This window comes from Scyliorhinus canicula, chromosome 14 (genome assembly GCF_902713615.1).
Source record: "Scyliorhinus canicula chromosome 14, sScyCan1.1, whole genome shotgun sequence".
Taxonomy (NCBI): domain Eukaryota; kingdom Metazoa; phylum Chordata; class Chondrichthyes; order Carcharhiniformes; family Scyliorhinidae; genus Scyliorhinus; species Scyliorhinus canicula.
This window is the reverse complement of record NC_052159.1, coordinates 20,390,160-20,411,170: the sequence shown is the minus strand read 5'-3', so window position 1 is coordinate 20,411,170 and position 21,011 is coordinate 20,390,160. Positions and strand designations below refer to the sequence as shown.

Below are 21,011 nucleotides of genomic sequence, written 5' to 3'. Positions count from 1 at the left end.
CCTCCCCTGGAAACATCCACCTGAACTTGCCAGCTAACAGTTTCTCCTCAAATCCACCCCCTCAATTTAACTCTGGTTCCCGTGCTGAAGGCTTCCCCGGAGGCCCCGTTTGAGAAATTTAAAAAGTAAAGGCCGTGCACGAATTCTCTTCTCACTCATCCCGCTTTCCCCGGCGGGCGGAACGATTAGACTGTGACACGCCTTCTTTATGAGAACACAAAAAATATATATATTAGCACAAGCACCGACCCCCGGGCGGTGTTTTTCAAACCGCCACCGTCTCGGTACATTTGGTTGATGGCAGGGATTTTCCCGGCCCTGATTAAAGGTGTCAGCGGGTCCGATGTGGGCCCGGTGCAGCAGGGATGCGGGTCCGGGTTCGCCGTTGTCCTGGTAACGATGGCAGCAGTGGGGAAGACGGAGCCGCTGCGGGAGCCCTGCACCTACCAGCGGCGCTTCAGAGGTACCGCTGCCCGGGGGCGGGGAGGGGAGACGCCCGATGTCATCATATCAGCTAAATGGGGCCTTTTATTTAATCTATCTTTTGCGGGATGCGGGCGCTGGCGGCTGGGCCCCGCATTTAGTGCCCACCGTGTTTAACGGTTGAGGGTAGCACCAGTGGCTAGCACTGTGGCTTCACAGCTCCAGGGTCCCAGGTTTAGGGTAGCACCAGTGGCTAGCACTGTGGCTTCACAGCACCAGGGTCCCAGGTTTAGGGTAGTACAAGTGGCTAGCACTGTGGCTTCACAGCGCCAGGGTCCCAGGTTCAATTCCCCGCTGGGTCACTGTCTGTGTGGAGTCTGCACGTTTACCCCGTGTCTGCGTGGGTTTCCTCCGGGTGCTCCGGTTTTCTCCCACAGTCCAAAGACGTACAGGTTAGTTGGATTGGCCATGATGAATTGCCCTTAGTGACCTAAAAGGCTAGATGGGGTTATTGGGTTGCGGGGTTAGGGTGGAAGTGAGGGCTTGAGTGGGTCAGTGCAGACTCGAGGGGCCGAGTGGCCTCCTTCTGCACTGTGTATTCTATGTTTTCTTTTGTTGTGTTGTACAGGTTAACTTTGCATATTCATAATATAACATGTGCTTTGTTCTCTTTGTGTGCAGTGGATGTTAACATTAAGAAACCCCTTCAACCCATCCAACTGAGTAGTGAGCAGGTGGCTGTGGAAATCTGGTCTCTCTGCTTTCAGCTTGATCTCCTTATCCGGGCAGAGGTGCATCAAGTACGTAATTTTGACAGTTCAGTGTGGTGTGATCAATGACTGGCCATAAATATATTAAGAAGTCTTGCAACACCAGATTAAAGTCCAGTAAGAAGTCTTACAACACCAGGTTAAAGTCCAACATGTTCGTTTCAACTAGCTTTCGGAGCACTGCTCCTTCCTCGGGTCTCAGGTCTCAAATCACCTGAGGAAGAAGCAGTGCTCTGAAAGCTAGTTTTTTTTTCAAAAAATATACTTTATTCATAAAATTTATCATAAACTTTACAGAACATTTCAAATTGTCTTGACTGTGCATTTCCATCCGAGTTACATTCATTTGTCTTTCTTCAATTCAATTGGGATAACGTTACACACGTATCCTACAATGAGTTACAGTTCTTTCTTAAATATTTACATTGTTTTGCTTCTTTCATACATTGTGGTATTGAAGACCCGGGCCGAGGGGTTTTACACTGTTACCAACCCCTCGGTGTACATTTGTTGGTAAGACCTTACACTGTGGTCTTTCCCCATTGCGCCTTGGCGGCAGCTGCCCCAAGCTTGAGTGCGTCCCTCAGCACGTAGTCCTGGAGCTTGGAATGTGCCAGTCTGCAACACTCGGTCGAGGACAGTTCTTTGCACTGGAAGATCAGCAAGTTTCGGGCAAACCAAAGAGCGTCTTTCACCGAGTTGATGACCTTCCAGCAGCAGTTGATATTTGTTTCGGTGTGTGTCCCTGGAAACAGTCCGTAGAGCACAGAGTCCTGTGTTACAGAGCTGCTCGGGATGAACCTTGACAGATACCACTGCATCTCACTCCAGACCTGCTTTGCAAAGGCACACTAGCTTTCGGAGCGCAGCTCCTTCCTCAGGTGAGCAGTGCTCCGAAAGCTAGTGATTCAAAACAAACCTGTTGGACTTTAACCTGGTGTTGGAAGACTTCTTATTGTGTTAACCCGAGTCCAACGTCGGCATCTCCACATCATAAATATATTAGCTACAAAACAAGTTGGTTAGAATTTTTTAAATTGTGACTTTAGCTGATACCTTTTAAAAATAAAAATTAGTTATTTTATGATTGTTCGAATTCTGTAGAAAATGTTCTTTTTATAGGGAGATTGAACAGTGATAGTAATCAAATGCAAGCAACTGAAAATGCAATACCAGTATCTTTTATTGTCCATTGGTATATGCAAGAAATAGTTTAACAACTTAAAGAGTTAATGCCTCATGAAAATATCCTCCCATAATCATAGAATCATTGAAAGTTTACAGCATAGAAACAGGCCACTTAACTCATTGAGCCTGCTCCGGCGGAAAAATGAGCCACCCAGCCTAATCCCACTTCCTAGATTTGGTTGGTCACCCTGAAGCTTACTGCACTCGAGGTGTATATTCAGATGCCTTTTCAATGAGTTGAGGGTTTTTACCTCTGATACCCTTTCACGCAGTGAGTTCCAGTGCCCAAAAGCCCTCTGGGTGAAAAAAATCTTTCCTCATCACTTCAACGATGCAGGAGCGGCAATTTATGTTCAAGATAGGATGTTGTGCATCTTGGAGGGGAACCTCTCTCTCACCTTGAACCACTTTACCTTGCCCCTGTGCCACTTCACCTTCAGCTCTCTGCTTTAGTACAAAATTACTTGAGTGTTAACATTTTTCTATTCTGAATTAGGAAAGGTTTGTGCGATCATTTGACTAATAGTGACTATTGTTTGTAGTTGCAGGAACAGCTTAGGGAAGATAAAAGTCCTGTAGAGTCAGAGTCTTTTCACATAAGAGGTAAGTACATTTGTTCTTTAGACAGCTCTTCAAGCCAAAATTAAATACTGTGGTGAATATAATAATGTACAGTTTTTATTGTCTCTCACTGGTTCCCAAATTGAGATGTCTTTAATCTGTCCCAGCAGAAGGTTTCTGGAGCATACGGTGGGTCGTCGCCACTGGCTGCTAGGAATAGACAAGGTGGTTAGGAAGGTTAGGTGATGTTTTGCAGGCAGTGGGAGGTGAAGGTAGGCAGAGGCTGTGAAAATAAAGAGTAGGTAAAGATGGTGTTTTTATGTTCTATTTTGCTGTTCTTTTCCTGTTCAATATCGCATGTTTGTTATTCCACTTTGCTTTCCGAGGGCGCCCTTTCGGTCTCCCAGTAGCCTACTTAACCTGGGAGAGGGGTGGGGGGAGACCTGCAACCTACAAATCCCCTTTGATTTCCAGATGAATGACATTTGGCTAAATTCTCCGTGCCACTTTGTAAATTGAGATAAATTTAACTTTGCTCACCTATTTACGTAGTTTAGTCAGTGATAGTGCTGATTGGACTTTTTATAATTCTCGAAAGATAATTTCTTGCATACAATCACACTAAAATGTGGTTGTGTTCTGTTGTGTATGTTTATGCATACTGCACTGTTGAAATATGGTGCACCGACTGCACAGGATATTAGTACCATTTGTTTTCTATAGTAAACTCAGTTAAGAAGGAGGGAGAATAAATAATGACTGGGGTTTTCCACATGTATTTCTCCATATTGGTGTTCACTAGCTTGTGATTTTCTTGCCAAGGGGGCGGGGGCGGGGGTAGTGGGCAAACACACGAGCAGAAAACCGTGCTCAGTTCAACAGAAGTGAGTCACGTTCCGGAGAATAAAATAAGGTAAACAGTAATTTGCATTAACCCGCAGTGCTCTTCTACCTTTCCTTGCAGTCAATAGTATTGGTATTGCATTGGCAGTGGTCTGGGTCCCAGGTTACATTTCTGCCATCTTCGATGAACATTGGAGAGAAACCTAAAGGAAACAATACTTTTTTAAAACTTCAAAGTAAAAGTGTGGTGTGCTCAGTTAGCTGATCTCATCCAGGGAGCAAGAGTGATCAGTATGTTTCCGTTGATCTCAGTGTCCATGATAGAAGGAGGGAAAATTGGTGAGGATTTCCAAGCCTGATCCTTATCAAATGAACTCTGTTGGAACCATGTGAATGCGGACATAGACAGAGGCTTGTTCCATATTCTGACAACATGCCGCATGAAGCTCACGAGTAAATGATGACTAGTTGGGTGTTCGTTGTCCAAGGAACATATGTGAGGCTTCAGGGAAGGGGTAGGGTTGTTAAGTTAGATGCGAATGTAGAATACACAATGCAAATAGATTAACTATTATCTTATTGAATGGCGGAGCAGGCTCGAGCGGCCTACTCCTGCTCCTTTTTTGTATGTTCATATGTACTAATAATAAAGAATGGGGGCTGAATAAGCCCCAAAAACATTTAACTTGGAAGCGATACTTTACATTTAAATACTTATTCAGGGTGTAGTAATGATATATTAGAATTCAACAACATGCTTGGGTTGTTTTTCAAATTGTTCTTTCATTCTCATACAGGTGTAGATTATGTTGAACGAATTAAACAATATCTGGAGCACCTGCCAGATCCTGTTCCACAGTTGGAGGTGATGTGCTTTATCATCTTTTAAGACTCTAATTAACTGTAGTATGGTATGCTATATTGTTTCTATCTAGATATACATTGGTTGGTTGAAAACTATTTGCATTACAGTACTTCAAGTTACAGCTCTGATACACTGGTGATATTAATGGAAGGTATATGAAGTGATTTTGAGAAGTTTATCTGCAGTAAAGACGCTATTTGGAAAGAATTTATAGGTACTACAATTATAAAAAACAATTGTACTCCTGGGACATGAAGCACTTTCTGAAGGGGTGTTATTGCTGTATTATTGCAAAATTGTCTCCTTTTCACAGCCCGTAAAGTACACTGTCTTTTACAGGACTATCTGGATTCTCAAGGATTGTCAACATTGTTTCCCCGTGTTGAAATATTTGTAATACACGGTCGACCTGTTGACATGTTAGAACGGCCTCCTATGGATGGTAAGAATGTTTTCCCTGTCTTGATACATTTGTGGATGTTCTACAAGTAAATTATATTTGTACCAACGTATTGCTCTTATTAATTTTGGTTCTGGCTGTTTTTTTATTCTACAGAAGAACTGTAAAATTGCATCAAATAAATAAGCATATTACTGAATAAAGGATAATGATTACATTGGGAGGTTTGGCAGTTAAAATGAAACAATAAGAGAACATGATGCTGGAAGATGGTGTAAACAAAAGATGACACGCGAGGGAATACATTTTGGCAGGAAGAATGAGGAGAGGCAATATAATTAAAGAGTACAATTCTAAAATGGGTGCAGCAACAGAGAGAGACCTGGATATATGTCACACTAAATCCTGGCCTTTTATAACTCTAGGTGTAGAGTACAAAAGCAAGGAAGGTGTGATGAATCATTATAAAACACTGATTCAACCTCAATTGACGGACAGTATCCAATTCTATGCACAACATAAAGTGGAGGTTTAAGAGGCATGTGGATAGACTGGAGAAGCCAAGGTTGTTATCTTTCGAGAAGGAAAGATTGAGAAGAAATTTGATCAGAGGTGTTCAAAATCATGAGGGATCTGAACAGAGTATATGGAAAGAAACTGCTCCATTGGCAAAAGGGGCGAGAACCAGAGGATACAGATATAAGGTGACTGGCAAAAGAATTCAAAGCGACCCTTGAAATTTTTTTTTTTTAACTCTGTGCGTGGTTAGGATCTGGAATGCACTGCTTGAAAGACTGGTGGATGCAGATTCAATCATGGCTTTCAAAAGGGAATTGGATAAGCAACCGAAGGCCAAAAAATTTGATGGCCCTGAGGAAACGTCAGGAAAGAGAGACTCGCTGAATTGCTCTTGCAGTGAACTGGCCAAATGGCCTCCTTCTGTGCTGTAGATGATCTGTGATTCTACAACTACTCGTCAGGATCGCAGGGTGTAATTTAAAAAAATATATATTTTTTATTCTCCTTTTTCACATTTTCTCCCAAATTTACACCCAACAATAATCAGTAACGAATGTAATGTCAATCCCCATATCAATAACCAGGATCCCATCCTCCCATCAAACCCCCAAACATTAGCCCGCATGTTGACATAAACAAATGACAAAAAGGAATCAGGAATCACCCATAGTCACCATTAACACATACAGTCCCCCTCCCCCCAACCCTCCCAGCCCCAAACCCCCTAATGCTTGATGTGATCCAATTCGCTAAAGTGCATAATGAATAACGCCCAAGAATTGTAGACCCCCTCCATCTTTCCCCTCAGTTTAAATTTGACCTTTTCAAGCGTTAAGAATTCCTGCCATGCCAGGGCACAGGGTGGAGAGGTTGATCTCCACCCTAACAGGATCCGCCTTTGGACGATCAACGAGGCAAAGGCTACAACATCTGCCTCCCCGCCCATTTCCTACTCCGGCTAGTCCGACACCCTGCATATGATCTCCCGAGGCCCCGGTCCAGTTTCACGTGCACCACTTTAGAGATTGCCCTAAACACCTCCTTCCAGTAATCCTCCAGCTTTGGAAAGGACCAAAACATATGAACGTGGATTGCGGGGCCTCCCCCGCAACGTTCACACACACCTTCTACCCCCTCAAAGAGCAGGCTCATCCTCGCCACCCCTATAAGGTGTGCTCTATACACCGCCTTCAGCTGTATAAGCCCCAACCTCGCACACGAGGTGGAGGCATTCACCCTCCGAAGCACCTCACACCAGAACCCCTCCTCCATACCCTCTCCCAACTCTTCCTCCCACTTTGCCTTGATCCCTTCCAACAGCGCCAACTCCTCCAAAATAGCCCCGTAAACCGCCGATACTACCCCCTTCTCCAGTCTCCCTGTCGTCGGCACCGCCTCCAGCAATGTGGAAGCCGGCTCTATTGGGAAGCTCTGTATCTCCTTTTTGGCAAAGTCTCGAACCTGCATGTATCTAAATATTTCCCCCTGCTCCTGCCCATACTTCGCTCCCAGCTCCTTCAATCCCGCAAAACGACCCCCAAGAAACAAATCTTTTAGTGTCCTAATTCCTTTCTCCCGCCTCTGAACATTTCCATCACACTTCCCTGGCTCAGATCTATGGTTTGAAAATGCTGGAAAATCTCAGCAGGTCTGGCAGCATCTGTAGGGAGAGGAAAGAGCTAATGTTTCGAGTCCAAAGACTCTTTGTCAAAGCTTTGACAAAGAGTCATTGGACTTGAAATGTTAGCTCTTTCCTCTCCCTACAGATGCTGCCAGACCTGCTGAGATTTTCCAGCATTTTCTCTTTCGTTTCTGTTAACCGCATTTATTGCTCAAGTTCAGATTGCTTGCTTTCAATCTATCTGAACAGGTTTGAGGAAGAGTGCAACTGTTTCTGACGGATGTTGACTTATGAGGACTACAACGAGATAAAGGAGAAAATAGGAAAATATTTTAGAACAGCAAGGGGAAGCTATGAGGGTTTATCAGGAAAATATATATTTTTTAATTAAATGAAACGGTATAGTATTTATAAGTGAAAGCAGTTTCAGCTGTCTTTCTAATCCAAGCATTCTCAAAATCAGTGTTCTCCAGAAGCAAAGATAAGGGAAATTGATTCCTGGGGTTTCCATGTTAAAATGAGTAGAGCAAAAGCAAAATACTGTGGAAATCTGAAATAAGAAAAGAATTCTCAGCCGGTCAGGCAGCATCTGTTGAGAGATAAATAGATTTAATCTCTAGGTCAATAACCTTTCATCTGTTTTGTTCTGAAGAAAGGTTATTGACCTGAAATGTTAACGCTATGTTTCTCTCCACAGATGCTGACTGACCTGCTGAGTATTTCCAGCATTTTCTGTTTTTGAAAGAGTTCTGGACATCTGAAACTGCAAAATGTCTTAGTATATTTTCAATTCTTCTTCATCTTTCTGTCACGACGAGCTTAAAATCGTAATAACATTAGCTTCTCTGCAGCAGAGTAGGTTCAAGCTTCACACAAAGTCTTCAACAGCATTTTAATTTTAATTAATGGAGTTGAATGAAATGATATACGATGAAGATCAAAGTGTCCAGAAATATCATAAACAAGTTCCTGTTATCTTTTCTAAAAATTAATTTACGGGATATGGGTGTCGCTGGTTAGGCCACATTTATTGCCCATCCTAGTCGCCCTTCAGAAGGTGGTGATGAATTGCTTTCTTGAACTGCTGTAGGTACACCCACTGTGCTGTTAGGGAGGGAGTTCCAAGATTTTGGGTGGTGGGGTTCCCATGTATCTGCTGCTCTTGTCCTTCTAGATGGCAGTGGTCGTGGGTTTAGAAGGTGCTGCCTAAGGAACCTTGGTGAGTTACTGCAGTGCATCTTGCAGATGGTCCACACGGCTGCCACAGTTCATCGGTGGTGGAGGGTTTGAATGTTTGTGGAAGGAGGAGCCTATCTGATAGCAAGGAATACAAAGTGGTCATTTGCTACCTTTATTTATATCTTCTTTGAATGTTTACTTAACAAACCAAATGTAAGATGGTGTTTTCTCTGGGCTTAAAAATGCTGTGTTTACATCCATATTTCATCAGACCTGAATACAACATTTGTCAATTTAGCTTCTTCACTATGATGCTGCCTATTTTAAAATGTCTGAGACTAATGAACTGTTGCGAAACATGACTGACAGTGTTGCTTTGACATTGGCTTTGAAATAAGGCTGCACAAACATGTAGAAACCTGGAGCTAGAACATGTGATGCATCATTCACAAAAACCGTGGGCCAAGAAGTACTTTCTTTTTTAGTTTAGGTGCTTTTTATTTTGTTTTATTAAATTATAGTGATTACATTTTATTTTAATTTTTGTTTAGTGTTGAAACTCACCCTACGGTTTTCTGTAGCTTTTACATCAAAGGTGGCTTTTTGTTGCACGTAAGAAGAACTATGAGGGTTTTGCATTCAGGTGAGTTAATAACTAATAGTAGCATAGTTTTCTGAATTTATTTTGTATAAAACTTTGTTGTCTTTTATTTTCGCTTTTTAAAAAAACAATGGTTTGCTATTGTTTTATATTTTGGGGAAGGACATGGGTTTGCACTTCTCATTACTCACACATTACATTCTCAGTCCCTATCATGCTTCTATTGTATCTCACAATTAACTAAAGAAAAGCAAACGGTATTGCCTTGGATTGATGTTAAGTTCCTCTTAACAACTGGTCAGGAAGCCTTTTAGCTGCAAGCCGTACCATGGGCAACAGGCACATGGAGATCTCACTGTTGACAACCCTCTTTAACATAAAGGCACTGACTTTCAGAGTTGATGACACTAGAAACTTCCATTTTTTTGAGGGGGCTGCTGAGCTTTCAATAAGTCTCTACTGACACCCAAATATATGGAGCTGGATTCCTTCCTGGGTTCTAGAAGCAGCTTAACACCCTCCCAACAGTGTTGATTTGGTGTGGTGACAGGAAAATACTGCCGCAAGGAAGTTCCCTCTCTCTGGTTGTGCCTATAGAAAAATGTAAAGTGCTTTTACTGCACTGGTGGTGTCCTGGGAAGAGATTATTTACATGTTTCATCAAGATAATAATGTGCAGCATGCAGGGTCTTAAAGAGCAAGAAAAATATGTTATTTATGTGTGTCGGAAAGCAAATCCAGCTACTGCGCATGCATGAATTGTGTTTTCTTAAGTACCTTGAATTCTTTTTTTTTTCCAATGAAGGGGCAATTTAGCATGGCCAATCCACCTACCCTGCACATAATAATCTTTATTAGTGTCACAAGTAGGCTTACATTAACACTGCAATGAAGTTGCTGTGGAAATTCCCTAGTCGCCACATTACTGTGCCTATTTGTGTACACTGAGGGAGAATTCAGAATGTCCAATTCACCTAACAAGCACGTCTTTCGGGACTTCTGGGAGGAAACTGGAGCACCTGGAGAAAACGCACACAGACACGAGGAGAACGTGCAGACTCCGCACAGACAGTGACCCAAGTCGGGACTCGAACTTGGATTCCTGGTGCTGTGAAGCAACAGTGCTAACCACTGTGCTACCGTGCCCTCTTACCTTTGGATTGTGGAGTTGAGACCCATGCAAAGAATATGTTTTTCAAAATCAAGTTTATCTCAGATTATTGAATGACTGCCGTTATTATTTATACTTGTGCGTATGATACACAAAAACCTGGGCGGCATGGGGCGCAGTGGTTAGCACTGCTGCCTCATGGCACCGAGAACCCGGGTTTGATCCCAGCCCCGGGTCACTGTCCGGGTGGAGTTTGCATATTCTCCCTGTGTCTGCATGGGTCTCACCCTCGCAACCCAAAAGATGTGCAGGGTAGATGGATTGGCCACACTAAATTGTCCCTTAAGCGGAAAAATGAAGAAGAAAATACACAAAAACCCTCTGAGGGTGAAAACATTGATCCCCATGAAGATCACTTGAATCATTGAGTGAAATGTTCTTACATTCTTGAATTGTGTGATGAATCTATGAATTCCTCAGTGAAATGCGGGTGATTCAATAATATTACCCAATTTTGTGTTGCATTATAAATTGAGTAATTTTGTGTTGTGTACATGTGTTATAAAATGTAACTGCTGGATAATGTATTATGAATAGCTAATTAATTACATGGAATTGTTCTCTCAACATTTGTAGGTCAATAACACATTTATTGTTCTATTTGTGCTAATTGTAATATATTTATGAGCCCTTATATCCTGATTAAATTCAGAGGAAGTTTTTTTTTTAACCATGCTCTAAAAGCTTCATTATACATGGATTACACTTGATAAGTTCTTCATAATCAGTAGTTTTGCACATAGCTTCACCTATTCTATTGATCTTCCCTACTTTGCCAACAGACGCCTTTGCCAATAGACACCTTTCCCGTCAAGGAAACCATACTGTATTGCGCCAGTTAAGCTGTTGAGGGCAGAAGTCTAATGTTGTTTTGTCTGTGCTTTCAATGCAGATTATTTTTCCCACATTGGGAAACTAAATCAGCTCCTGGTTTTAAGCCAACAGTTGGAAGATGATGTGCAGCACCTGGGAAGCCACAAGTACATAGCACATCAGCTTTCAGTATTGTATGTAAGTACCATCTTGATTAACCTCGGGGCACATTGTAAAAATGATTGTTGTAATCCTTTGTCCGTTATGGTGATGTTTCATCAGGCATTTTTATCATGCCCTTATTCCCTTTCCTATTTTTGTTGACTGTTAAAGCTCAGCATGTAGTCCGAACCAGTTGTATTAATCCTGTAATTTATTCCGAGGCACCTTTTCACATCTTTCAATTCTTTTTAAAAGACAAAACTAATGGAACACAAAATAGGTGTTAGAGCTCATACATTTGAAAGAATTGAGTGCATCTAAAAATATTGATCAATTGAGCAACATCACTAACAATCCTTAGCAAATAAGCACAACTGAAAGAGAGGTATTTCTTTATTTTAAAAAAAACTCCTCTGTTCTTCTTTGCTAATTGATGTTTGCAACATGACGCATTAATAAAACATCACTTAGCTTTGTTGAACATGTTAGGAACATAGCTCTGTAGGCCATTTAGCCACTAGAGCATTCAATTACATCTGACTAGCCAGTACTCCAAATTCATTGACCCACCTTTTGTTCCGCAGGTCTGGGTATCTTACAGAACAAAAATTGATCAATCTTGGTTTTGAAAATCCCTGATCTCGTGTAACCAGTGGCAACCCCAGTGTAAACCTTCTGGTTTTACTGGAAAGTGACCTTTATGAATCCAACAGATTTAATTTGGAATTGCTACCAGTTTTGCAAGATACTTTGAAAACCAGCAGTGCAAAAAACTCCTTCACAACATATAAGCAGAGACCTGGAATCAAATTCAGGATACTCAGTTCTGCACAGCTTAATACTACACCGAGTGGTGGCAGTGTCTACGAGGCAATTGAAAGAGAGCTGTTTTTCATTAAAGTGTCTTTATTTTCTCCTTGCAGAAAGTTCTAAATTACTTCAGTGGGTCTTCTGTTAGTTTGGACATCTTAAAAAAAGACATTGAAGCTAATTTTAAAGCTTTAAAATCTGGACTGGCAGTTGGTGAGGGGACTGAGCAGGAGCCTCTGCTACCATTCCATTACGTAAACTGGTGAGTAGGACTGGCAGGAACCAAGGGCTTGGACAGAAGATGAAATCATGTTTGTTTATGATGCATTCTGTAATGGTATTCAATGGAAATCACTGAACAGTTTTAAAATATGTCTGTTGAGGGGTCCCATTAAATTGATTAAACTTCTGTAATGGTATTCGGTGGAAATCACTGAACAGTTTTAAACTATGTCTGTTGAGGAGTACCATTAAATCGATTAAACTTAATCCTTGCACAATTTTTTTTGTAAAGTGGCATTTTAAAGCAAATCATTAAAGAGAATGCTTTATATGATCATCATACATCCGCATTTTGTGAATTTGAGCAACTATATGTGAGAAAAAATATTTTTTCACATGAGTAGTTCAGGTCTGGAATGAACTGCCAGGTTCAATCGAGGCATTCAGAGGGTATTAGATGATTACTTATCATTTAGATGATTAGAAACAATGTGCAGGGTTATGGAAAAAAGGCAGGGAAATAGCACAAAGTCATGATATTCGTTCGGAGAGCTGGGAAAACACGATGGGCTAAATGGCCTCCTTCTGCGCCATAACAATTCTGTGATTTAAATATTAAACATTCCTCGCCATACTAATCTAATCTAGTTTAATAATTTCAGACCGAAACGGTTTGTTTGATCCCAATTTAATAGACTGTCTGTGAGGAGTCTGCACGTCCTCCCCGTGTGTGCGTGGGTTTCCTCCGGGTGCTCCGGTTTCCTCCCACAGTCCAAAGATGTGCGGGTCAGGTGGATTGGCCATGCTAAATTGCCCGTAGTGTCCTAAAAAGTAAGGTTAAGGGGGGGTGTTCTTGGGTTAAGGGTATAGGGTGGATACGTGGGTTTGAGTAGAGTGATCATTGGTCGGCACAACATCGAGGGCCGAAGGGCCTGTCCTGTGCTGTACTGTTCTATGTTCTATGTTCTAATTGATCTTCTGATTCTCCTTACTTGCCTCTTTTCTCAACACTGACTTGTGGAAAGGGTAGGGCCAGTGGGCTAAGTAGGCGCTCTTTCAGAGTGTCGGTGCAGAATGGCCTCCTTCTGCACTGTAGAGATTTTATGAAACTGTCTATTCTTTTGAAACTAGTGATCCAGAGGCCCTGGCTAATCCCCTGGGGACATGAGCTCAAATTAATAAAAATCTGGAATTGAAAGCTAGTCTCAGTCAGGGTGGCCATGAAAGTATCATCAATTGTTGTAAAAACCCATCTGGTTCACTGATATCCTTTAGGGAAGGATACCTGCCATCCTTACCTGGTCCAGCTACATCTGACCCAGTGTAATGTTGTTGACTCTTTTTAAAAAATATATACTTTTATTCTCCTTTTTCACATTTTCATTCTAATTTACACCCAACAACAAACAATCACCGGCAACAAATATAATGCCAATCCCCTGGCCAACAATCCCTTCCTCCCACCAACCCCCAAACAACCCTCAACATTTTAAATACAAACATCAAAGAAAAGGAATCAGGAATCCACCATCACCCCATACATAGTCACCAACAACATTCACAGTGCAAACCAGTTTCCTCTGGGGCCCCAGTGTTTGATGCCGTCCAACTCCTGAAAGTGCATAATAAACAAAGCCCATGAATTATAGAACCCTTCCATCCTTCCCCTCAACTCAAACTTCACTTTCTCGAGTGTTGAAAACTCCAATAGATAGCCACACAAGGGCACAGGGTGGAGAAACTGACCTCCACCCCAGCAGGACCCACCTTTGGGCCATCAGTGAGGCAAAGGCTAAAACATGTGCCTCCGCACCCGCTTCCAACCCTGGCTCATCTGATACCCCGAATATGACTTTCAGAGGACCCGGTTCAAGCTTCATATGTACCACCTTTGAAATTACGCTGAAGACCTCCCTCCAATACCCCTCCAGCTTCGGACAGGACCAAAACATATGAACGTGATTTGCGGGCTCCTCTCTCTCGCTCCCCACCCGCCACAACGTTTCCAAACATCCTCTATCTCCTCACAGAGTCGGCTGACCCTTGCCTTTGTGAGGTGTGCCCTGTACACCACCTTCAGCTGTATCACACAAAGTTGAAGCATTCGCCCTCCGAAGCACCTCACGCGCAACCCCTCTTCCATGCCCTCTCCCAACTCTTCCTCCCACTTTGTCAATCCCCTCCAGCGGTGCCTTCTCTTCTCCCAGAACCGCCCCATAAATCGCCGACACCACCCCCTTCTCTATTCCCCCTGTCGTCAGCACCTCCTCCAACAGGTTGGGGGTCCGGCGCCACCGGAAAGCTCTGTATCTCCTACTTACGAAATCTCGGACCTGCATATACCTAAACATTTCTCCTGCCCCAACCCATATTGCGCCCCCAGCTCCTCCAGTCCCACAAACTGGCCCCGCAGAAACAAATCCTTTATTGCCCTGACTCCCTTCTCCTCCCATCTCTGAAAATTCCCATCCCACTTCCCTGGCTCAAATCTATGATTCCCCCGAATTGGCATTTCTCTTGAACCCCGTCCCCAGCCTAAAGTACTGGTGCAACTGCCTCTGGATTTTCAGCGTCGCTACTACCACCGGAATGTTGTTGTCTCTTACTGGCCTCTGAAATGGCCGAGCAAGTTAATCAGTTCAAGGGTAATTAGGGATGGCACCGTTCACATCCCATGGCCATGGATTTAGATGACTTATTAGATGGTCTGTATCAAACTGGCTGGATATGAACTTTGGAAAGACACATATGCTTCTTGAACTAAATCAACGGCTTGCCACTTTTTGGCCTTGTGTCAATCAATACCAAGTCTTTTCTACTCTGGTTTGAGCACTAGCGATTGGAATCTAGCATGAGGAATTAATCCATACAGAGATGATTAGCAGCCAGCTGGAAATGAATCCATGGAATATGTCAGCCAAATTATCAGCCCGATCTACCAAAGCAGCTTCAGACCAATTGTAAAAGGCCCTCCTGGGCAGGAGATGTTTTTGAATTTATCAGTGAAATGTCTGAAGTAATCTTGCCCAACAGCTAATGTCAGTAAGTTCCAAGTCGATATGAAAAGTGAATTAACGCTGATAACGAGGTGTAACGGTTGGAGTTACCGTCAGCCTGCTCATTTCAAGGTGAAGTGGCCTGATCCATTTTGAGGTCGGAGTTCTCGTTTAAATGCCCCTGTGGCTCATCGCTACCCAAGTGGGCATCCGGTAATTGGCCAATGGTGATCATTCATCATTGAGACTGGTCAGCTGGCATGTTCCAACTTCCTAGGCATCACAACCGTGACTTGCCCCCGGTCCCAGTTCAGGACACTTGAGGCTACTTTAACTAATATGAAGCATAAGATGAGGGAGAAGAATTATTAATGAGGAAATAATTATTTCAAAATGTTTTTGTTAATTTGAAATAATCTTTGTTTAAAACTTGTTTTTCTTTTAGGATACTCTCTCTTACTCGCAGTATCACTACAATTGTGTCTAGCCTTCCTGAAGAACTTACAGAAGAAATGTCTTTGGCCATGTCTCTTGCTATGAATCTGAGATGATGCTCATGTGCGCAAGCACACTTTAGGATCCTAGCGAACAGAAGTAACATATTTAATACTGCACTGAACATCAATCTGATAAAAATTCAATAGTTAGTCGTGCACTTTTAAAAAATTAACTTAATATCGCTCTTTTCTTCCCTCTTCTGAATGTGCTGGCTCGTACTGGGTTAGGTGCCTCTATGTTACCTTTCTCAAATATGCATTCTTTGCGAGTGAGTATAGTTCTTGAATGTTGTCAGTTTATGCTGACAGGGGGAGATGTGGGGTTGGGTGGTCATGTCAGCTGAGCTTGATTCTGCCCTCACACATGCGCGTGGCCACACTCCAGCGCCTTGAGACATTTTGCTATGTTGTAGGTGCTACATAAATGCAAATTGTTTATTGGTGTGTCTGTTGACAGGTGTCACTGGATGGCAGTCAGGAGCAGGGATCCTGGTTGCTTTCCCTCCTGCCACTTCCTAGCCCAACAATCCGGAGATCACCTTTAGCACCCCTTTTGGTACTCTGCTGAGATCAAGTAATTCAGGGATCTAACCTGGAACTTTGCCGGTTTGTGTGGCTCAGTCCCACAGTGCACTTAACCACCTGAGACATCAGAGGAAAGTTTCAAACATCATTATCTAGTAACACAATGTAGTGAGTTTTGAACCAGCTATTTGTAGACCAAATGAACAAGCCAGGTACTGATTTAAAATAAATGAAGTAAAATGATGTTTTTAATGCCCAAATTTTCCTTCATTTGACATTTACACTCTCTTCTCCATCTATACTTTTCTTTATTATTCCAGTTTTGATGGTCTCATTCACATATGGGATGGTGGACACATTCCTCTTGATTTTCTGGGACATGTTACCATGGTTGGAGATGTGCTTCCTGAAAAACAAGATGTAGAGAAAACACAGCTACTTTTAAAGCTCTTGGATGTAATGCTCAGCTTGGGAACATCCCACGGAGTGTCCACAAAAGAGCTGATAAAAGTTAATAAAAAGGCAAAACACATACTGCTGATGTTGAAAATCTGAAATTTGAACATGAAATGCTGGAAATACTCAACAGGTCAGGTAGCATCTGTGGGGAGTGTTGCACGTTTTACTATGGGCGTAAAACGCGTTTATTGGAGTGTATTAACACGCCTCCGAGTTCGACGTGTGCTTAACACTGCTAGGCTCTGTTCTATGTAATTATTTAGCTCTGGAGTCGCCAGTTGCCGTATAGGCAACGTCACAAGTATTCCAAGGTCAAGTTCAAAGTAATAAAGACGATACACCGATTAGTCAAGTTCAAACGATCAATATTTATTATACAGTTAATAATAAATACTCATGCACACACTAAGAGACTAAGCTACAACTAAACATAAGCAAACAGAATACTTATCTAACAGGAACAGGCAAGGTCAGAGAACGAGGCCTTCGTCCTGGTTTTGTCTGCAGCCTTCAGCAAGCGTTCTGGCACTTGGGAGTCTAGTGGGCTTGGATCGCGTAGCGAGCGTTGAACTTACGGTTTCGGCGGCTGGTGCTCAACGGCTGGAGTCAGGATACCAGGTGTCAGTCGGAGCCGGAGCACGGGTTTAACAGACCGGACAACACGAGGTCCCTATCTTTTATAGGGGTTCCGTTGTCCTTCCCTCTTCTCGGGCGGGCTCTACCTATTGGATCAATTTCTTATCGATACTGGATTAATTCCCCAATGCGAGGGGGTCTCCGTGATGGAGGGGGCGTTTCTTATGTCCTTTTGTTCGGAGGTTTCTGGTGCCTCGATGTCTGGGTCTTGATTGGAATGTGTCCATTCAGAACCAAATGTATCTATTGTGTGGGTGTTCAAGTCTGATGGCCTCATTAGCATGCAAAGCGTTTTGCCATTTGCACCTAGCTAAGGTCTTTTCACCTGAGCCCAAACTGGTTTCTGCTGCTGCAGAATGCAAACTGCTCTTTGCAGACTGCTGTTCTGGCTGAACTGTCTGTTTCCCAGCAGCCTTCCATTTTAGTTTGGCTCAGTGTCCATTTTGCGTGGCCAGCATGGCTACATTCCCTCCTTGTGATCCTCACAATCATACTATTGTGAAGGATCACCTATGTACTTTGCCTCCTTGTGTTCTGACCTCTTGCCAGTTCCTGTTCTACTCTGTTCTAAACTATGGGAAGAAGAGAAAAAAAAATTTTAACTAACATTTCTACTTGGCCCTATGTCAAAGGGGACATGCATTACTACAATTGGGAACCTCTACCTATCACTATTAACCTTAACCTTAACTTAAACATTTAATCACTCTAAAATCTTAACCATTCACACCACAACATCACACTTCCCAACTCGGCAGTCGAGTATGGAACAATATAATACATGGCTGAATTTTATTTACAGAGTGTTGTAATCAGTGAGGGGTTGAGGGGTTTGGTGGAATCCGAAGATGGGGGATTGCACTCTATAGATGGGTGAGGTGCTGGAACGAGAGGCTCTCCTCTTCCATTTCCTCAACCTGAGGGTCTGCACTAGGATGATGAGGATCGCGATCACCAACAGTGATTCGATTATGTAGGACATGGAGTACCACGTCATGAATTTAGTACACCAGGTCTGAACCTCGCTGATCAGAGCTGAGCACTGGGGGTTTGCTGTAATGGAAACATTTACGGTGGGGGTTGTGGGGGAAACGTGTCTTGTTTCCACACATATACATATGACATTGAACAGTAATAAGTGGGCTTCCATCATTTTGCTGTTCTTCTTCTTTCTCTTCCTTCTTCCTCCGGTATTGACAATCCTGGCTTCGACCTCTGTCTCGTCCTTTGAAACCTTTGGGATCAAGCACAGTATCTGTCAATACACAGTTTAAGACCTTTACTTGTTAGTGCATCTGTCTTTCAAAACCCAATTGACCCTTTAAAATGACTGGCTAAGTCACCCCCTGTGACTCCCCTCATTTTTTTTTTTTTCAAAAAGCGAATTTAAAGACCAGCATACACCTAACAATCCTTCCTTCTGCGAGCCGTCTCGCAGGCTTTGCTGATTTACCATCCGAATGTTCCCGGATGTAAATAGCATGTGGGATGGTGGCCGAAGGGCTACCTAACGTAAAATGAAAACAAACTTGGAAATAAACATCCGAATGAGTTGCGTATGGGCCGCTACGGGTACGAGTTGGATGGGATCCCCGGGTAGGGCGTGCTGTGCCATACCCGAGCTTGGCTGACCAAGGGTTGGTTCTCAGACAGGGCGGGTCCTCAGTGCCGTTTGTCCACTGCCTGAGTAACCTGGAAAAAACGGGTACGAATGTGTTTACCATGACTTGCAGCCTCTATTTCGCCGAATAGAGGGGCACCTAAAAAACCAAGGGAGCCAAGATGCTCCAACTGAGGACATCACTGAAGTTCTCAGAGATATCTGCAGATAAACTATTTGGCGTGTGGCCTTACAACTTTGGAAAAGATCTCCAATCCAACCGAAGTTCTCAAAGGTATCTGCGGACAAACTAACGTGCATGTGAGGTGGTCACAATCTTTTCAGCTGAAAAGAAGATGTCCATCCTCCAGCTGAACAATGTACAAACCTGAGAACAAACAAACATAAAACGAAGACAAACATACGTGCAGGTTCCATCAGAAAGGACATCGTTTCCCTCAAACGATTCCTATCTTACATCATCTGGACACCTCACTTTGATTCTGCCTCTGTGAACAGGGTCACAAAGGGGTTGCCGTGTCGGGAGTCAGACACCGTGTCATCCTGCTCTCCCGGATCCCACACCCTTGTGTGGATCAGGCATGCAATTTTGGAATTGTGTGACCGGGGGTCACTCTCGTCATTGCGGACAAGTCTGTAGGAATTGTCCCTGTGCCATTGTGTAGCGTCGAGTGTGTTGTCGGGGTAGTCGGGGTCGGGTGGTGGTTCTGGATATTTGAGGTAGGTGACTTCCATGGGGTCACTGGAGTCGGGGTCGTAGTTGGTGCAGTGTGGGCTGTATGGCTGTGTGGTGTCGCTGTCTTCAGAGTCAGTGTCAGTCCTACTGTCTCTGCTGTGGCAGCTTGTGGGCGTGTCGGGGCGTGGTCTGTAGTGGTCTGTGGGCGGAGTCGTGGGCGAGTCCGTGGATGAACTGGTCTGTGAGGGGGATGGTGGAAAAGTGTCTCTGGTGGGCGGGGTGAAGTGTTCTGCTGCATCCAGCAGGACATGGTGAGCATGGTTGGCCTGTGTTCCATATGCCTTTAACTGGTTTATATGGAACCACGCGGTCTTCCCATTAGGATACTTTATCCTGTAAACGGAGGGGCTAATTTTGTCCGAAATTGAGTAGGGACCGGAATATTTTGGAGCCAAAAAACTGCTGGGGTTATAAACAGATAACATTACCTGTTGCCCAACCTGGAATTCTGTGGTGTGTACGGTCTTATTGAAACAGGCAGTCCGTTGCTGTCGGCGTTTCCCTAGCTGGACTGCGGCTGCGAGCTGTGCAGACCTCACAGTCTCAACTAGATCTTTAACTGCCTTTTCATGTGTGAGGGCCGTCACTTCGGGGCTTGTCATGTCCAGTCCTAAAAGGAATTCTGTACCTTTCATAGGGCGTCCGGTCATGAGTGTGTGTGGTGTGTATCCTGTCGATGTGGAGACAGTGTTCCTTATGAACATAAGTGCAAATGGGAGCACTGAATCCCATGTGGAATTGTTCTCTTGAACCATTTTCCTGAGGGTAGTTTTTAGGGTCCGATTCATGCGCTCCACAATCCCGCTGGACTGTGGATGATACGCAATGTGGAAGTTCTGTTTGATTCCGAATATTGTCAGGACGTTCCTCATGACCCGTCCTGTAAAGTGAGATCCCTGGTCCGAATCGATACTTCGGGGTAAACCCCATCTCGTGAAGATGTGGTGGGTCAGGATCTTTGCAGCTGTCTTAGCTGTGTTTGTTCGTGAGGGAAATGCCTCTACCCACTTGGTAAAGGTATCTATCACCACCAGAACGTATTTATAGCCATTCCTACAAGGGGGCAATGGACCTATAAAGTCGATCTGGAGGTTTGTCCAAGGGCCGTTAACTGGGCGAGTATGCCGAAGTTGTGCTTTCTTAGAATACCGCTCCGGGTTATTCTGAGCACAAATCAGGCAATTCTCTATGTAGTGCGTTACATCATTCCTGAGATTAGGCCACCAACAGAGTTGCCTGAGGTGCCTCGTTGTTGCATCAATTCCCTGATGCCCGTGGCCGTCATGGAACAAGGCAATCATCTGATTCCTGTCCTGCTGTGGGACCACATAAAGTTGGTCCTTAATGATCACACCCTCATGTGTGGTCAGTGCGTGTTTAAAGTGCTCGTACG

The 21,011-nt window shown here is 43.6% G+C and overlaps 1 protein-coding gene across 1 annotated transcript; it reads left to right on the top strand.

Moving 5' to 3' along the window:
- Positions 1–290: 290 nt before the first annotated feature.
- si:ch211-218d20.15 lies at positions 291–16,771 on the top strand. Its single transcript, XM_038818940.1, has 8 exons — positions 291–463; positions 1,105–1,223; positions 2,924–2,984; positions 4,583–4,650; positions 4,990–5,092; positions 11,034–11,152; positions 12,040–12,188; positions 15,590–16,771. The coding sequence occupies exons 1-8, from the start codon at positions 298–300 to the stop codon at positions 15,693–15,695; spliced, it is 891 nt and encodes a 296-aa protein (XP_038674868.1). The 5' UTR covers positions 291–297; the 3' UTR covers positions 15,696–16,771.
- The last annotated feature ends 4,240 nt before the right edge of the window (positions 16,772–21,011 follow it).

What these genes read in the sequence shown, in the direction of transcription:
- si:ch211-218d20.15 (XM_038818940.1), top strand. Translation starts at nt 298, where the DNA reads ATGGCAGGGATTTTCCCGGCCCTGATTAAAGGTGTCAGCGGGTCCGAT. An exon ending in AGAGTCTTTTCACATAAGAG is followed by an intron (nt 2,985 to 4,582) that starts GTAAGTACATTT and finishes ATTCTCATACAG; the next exon opens with GTGTAGATTATGTTGAACGA. An exon ending in CCATTCCATTACGTAAACTG is followed by an intron (nt 12,189 to 15,589) that starts GTGAGTAGGACT and finishes TTTTTCTTTTAG; the next exon opens with GATACTCTCTCTTACTCGCA.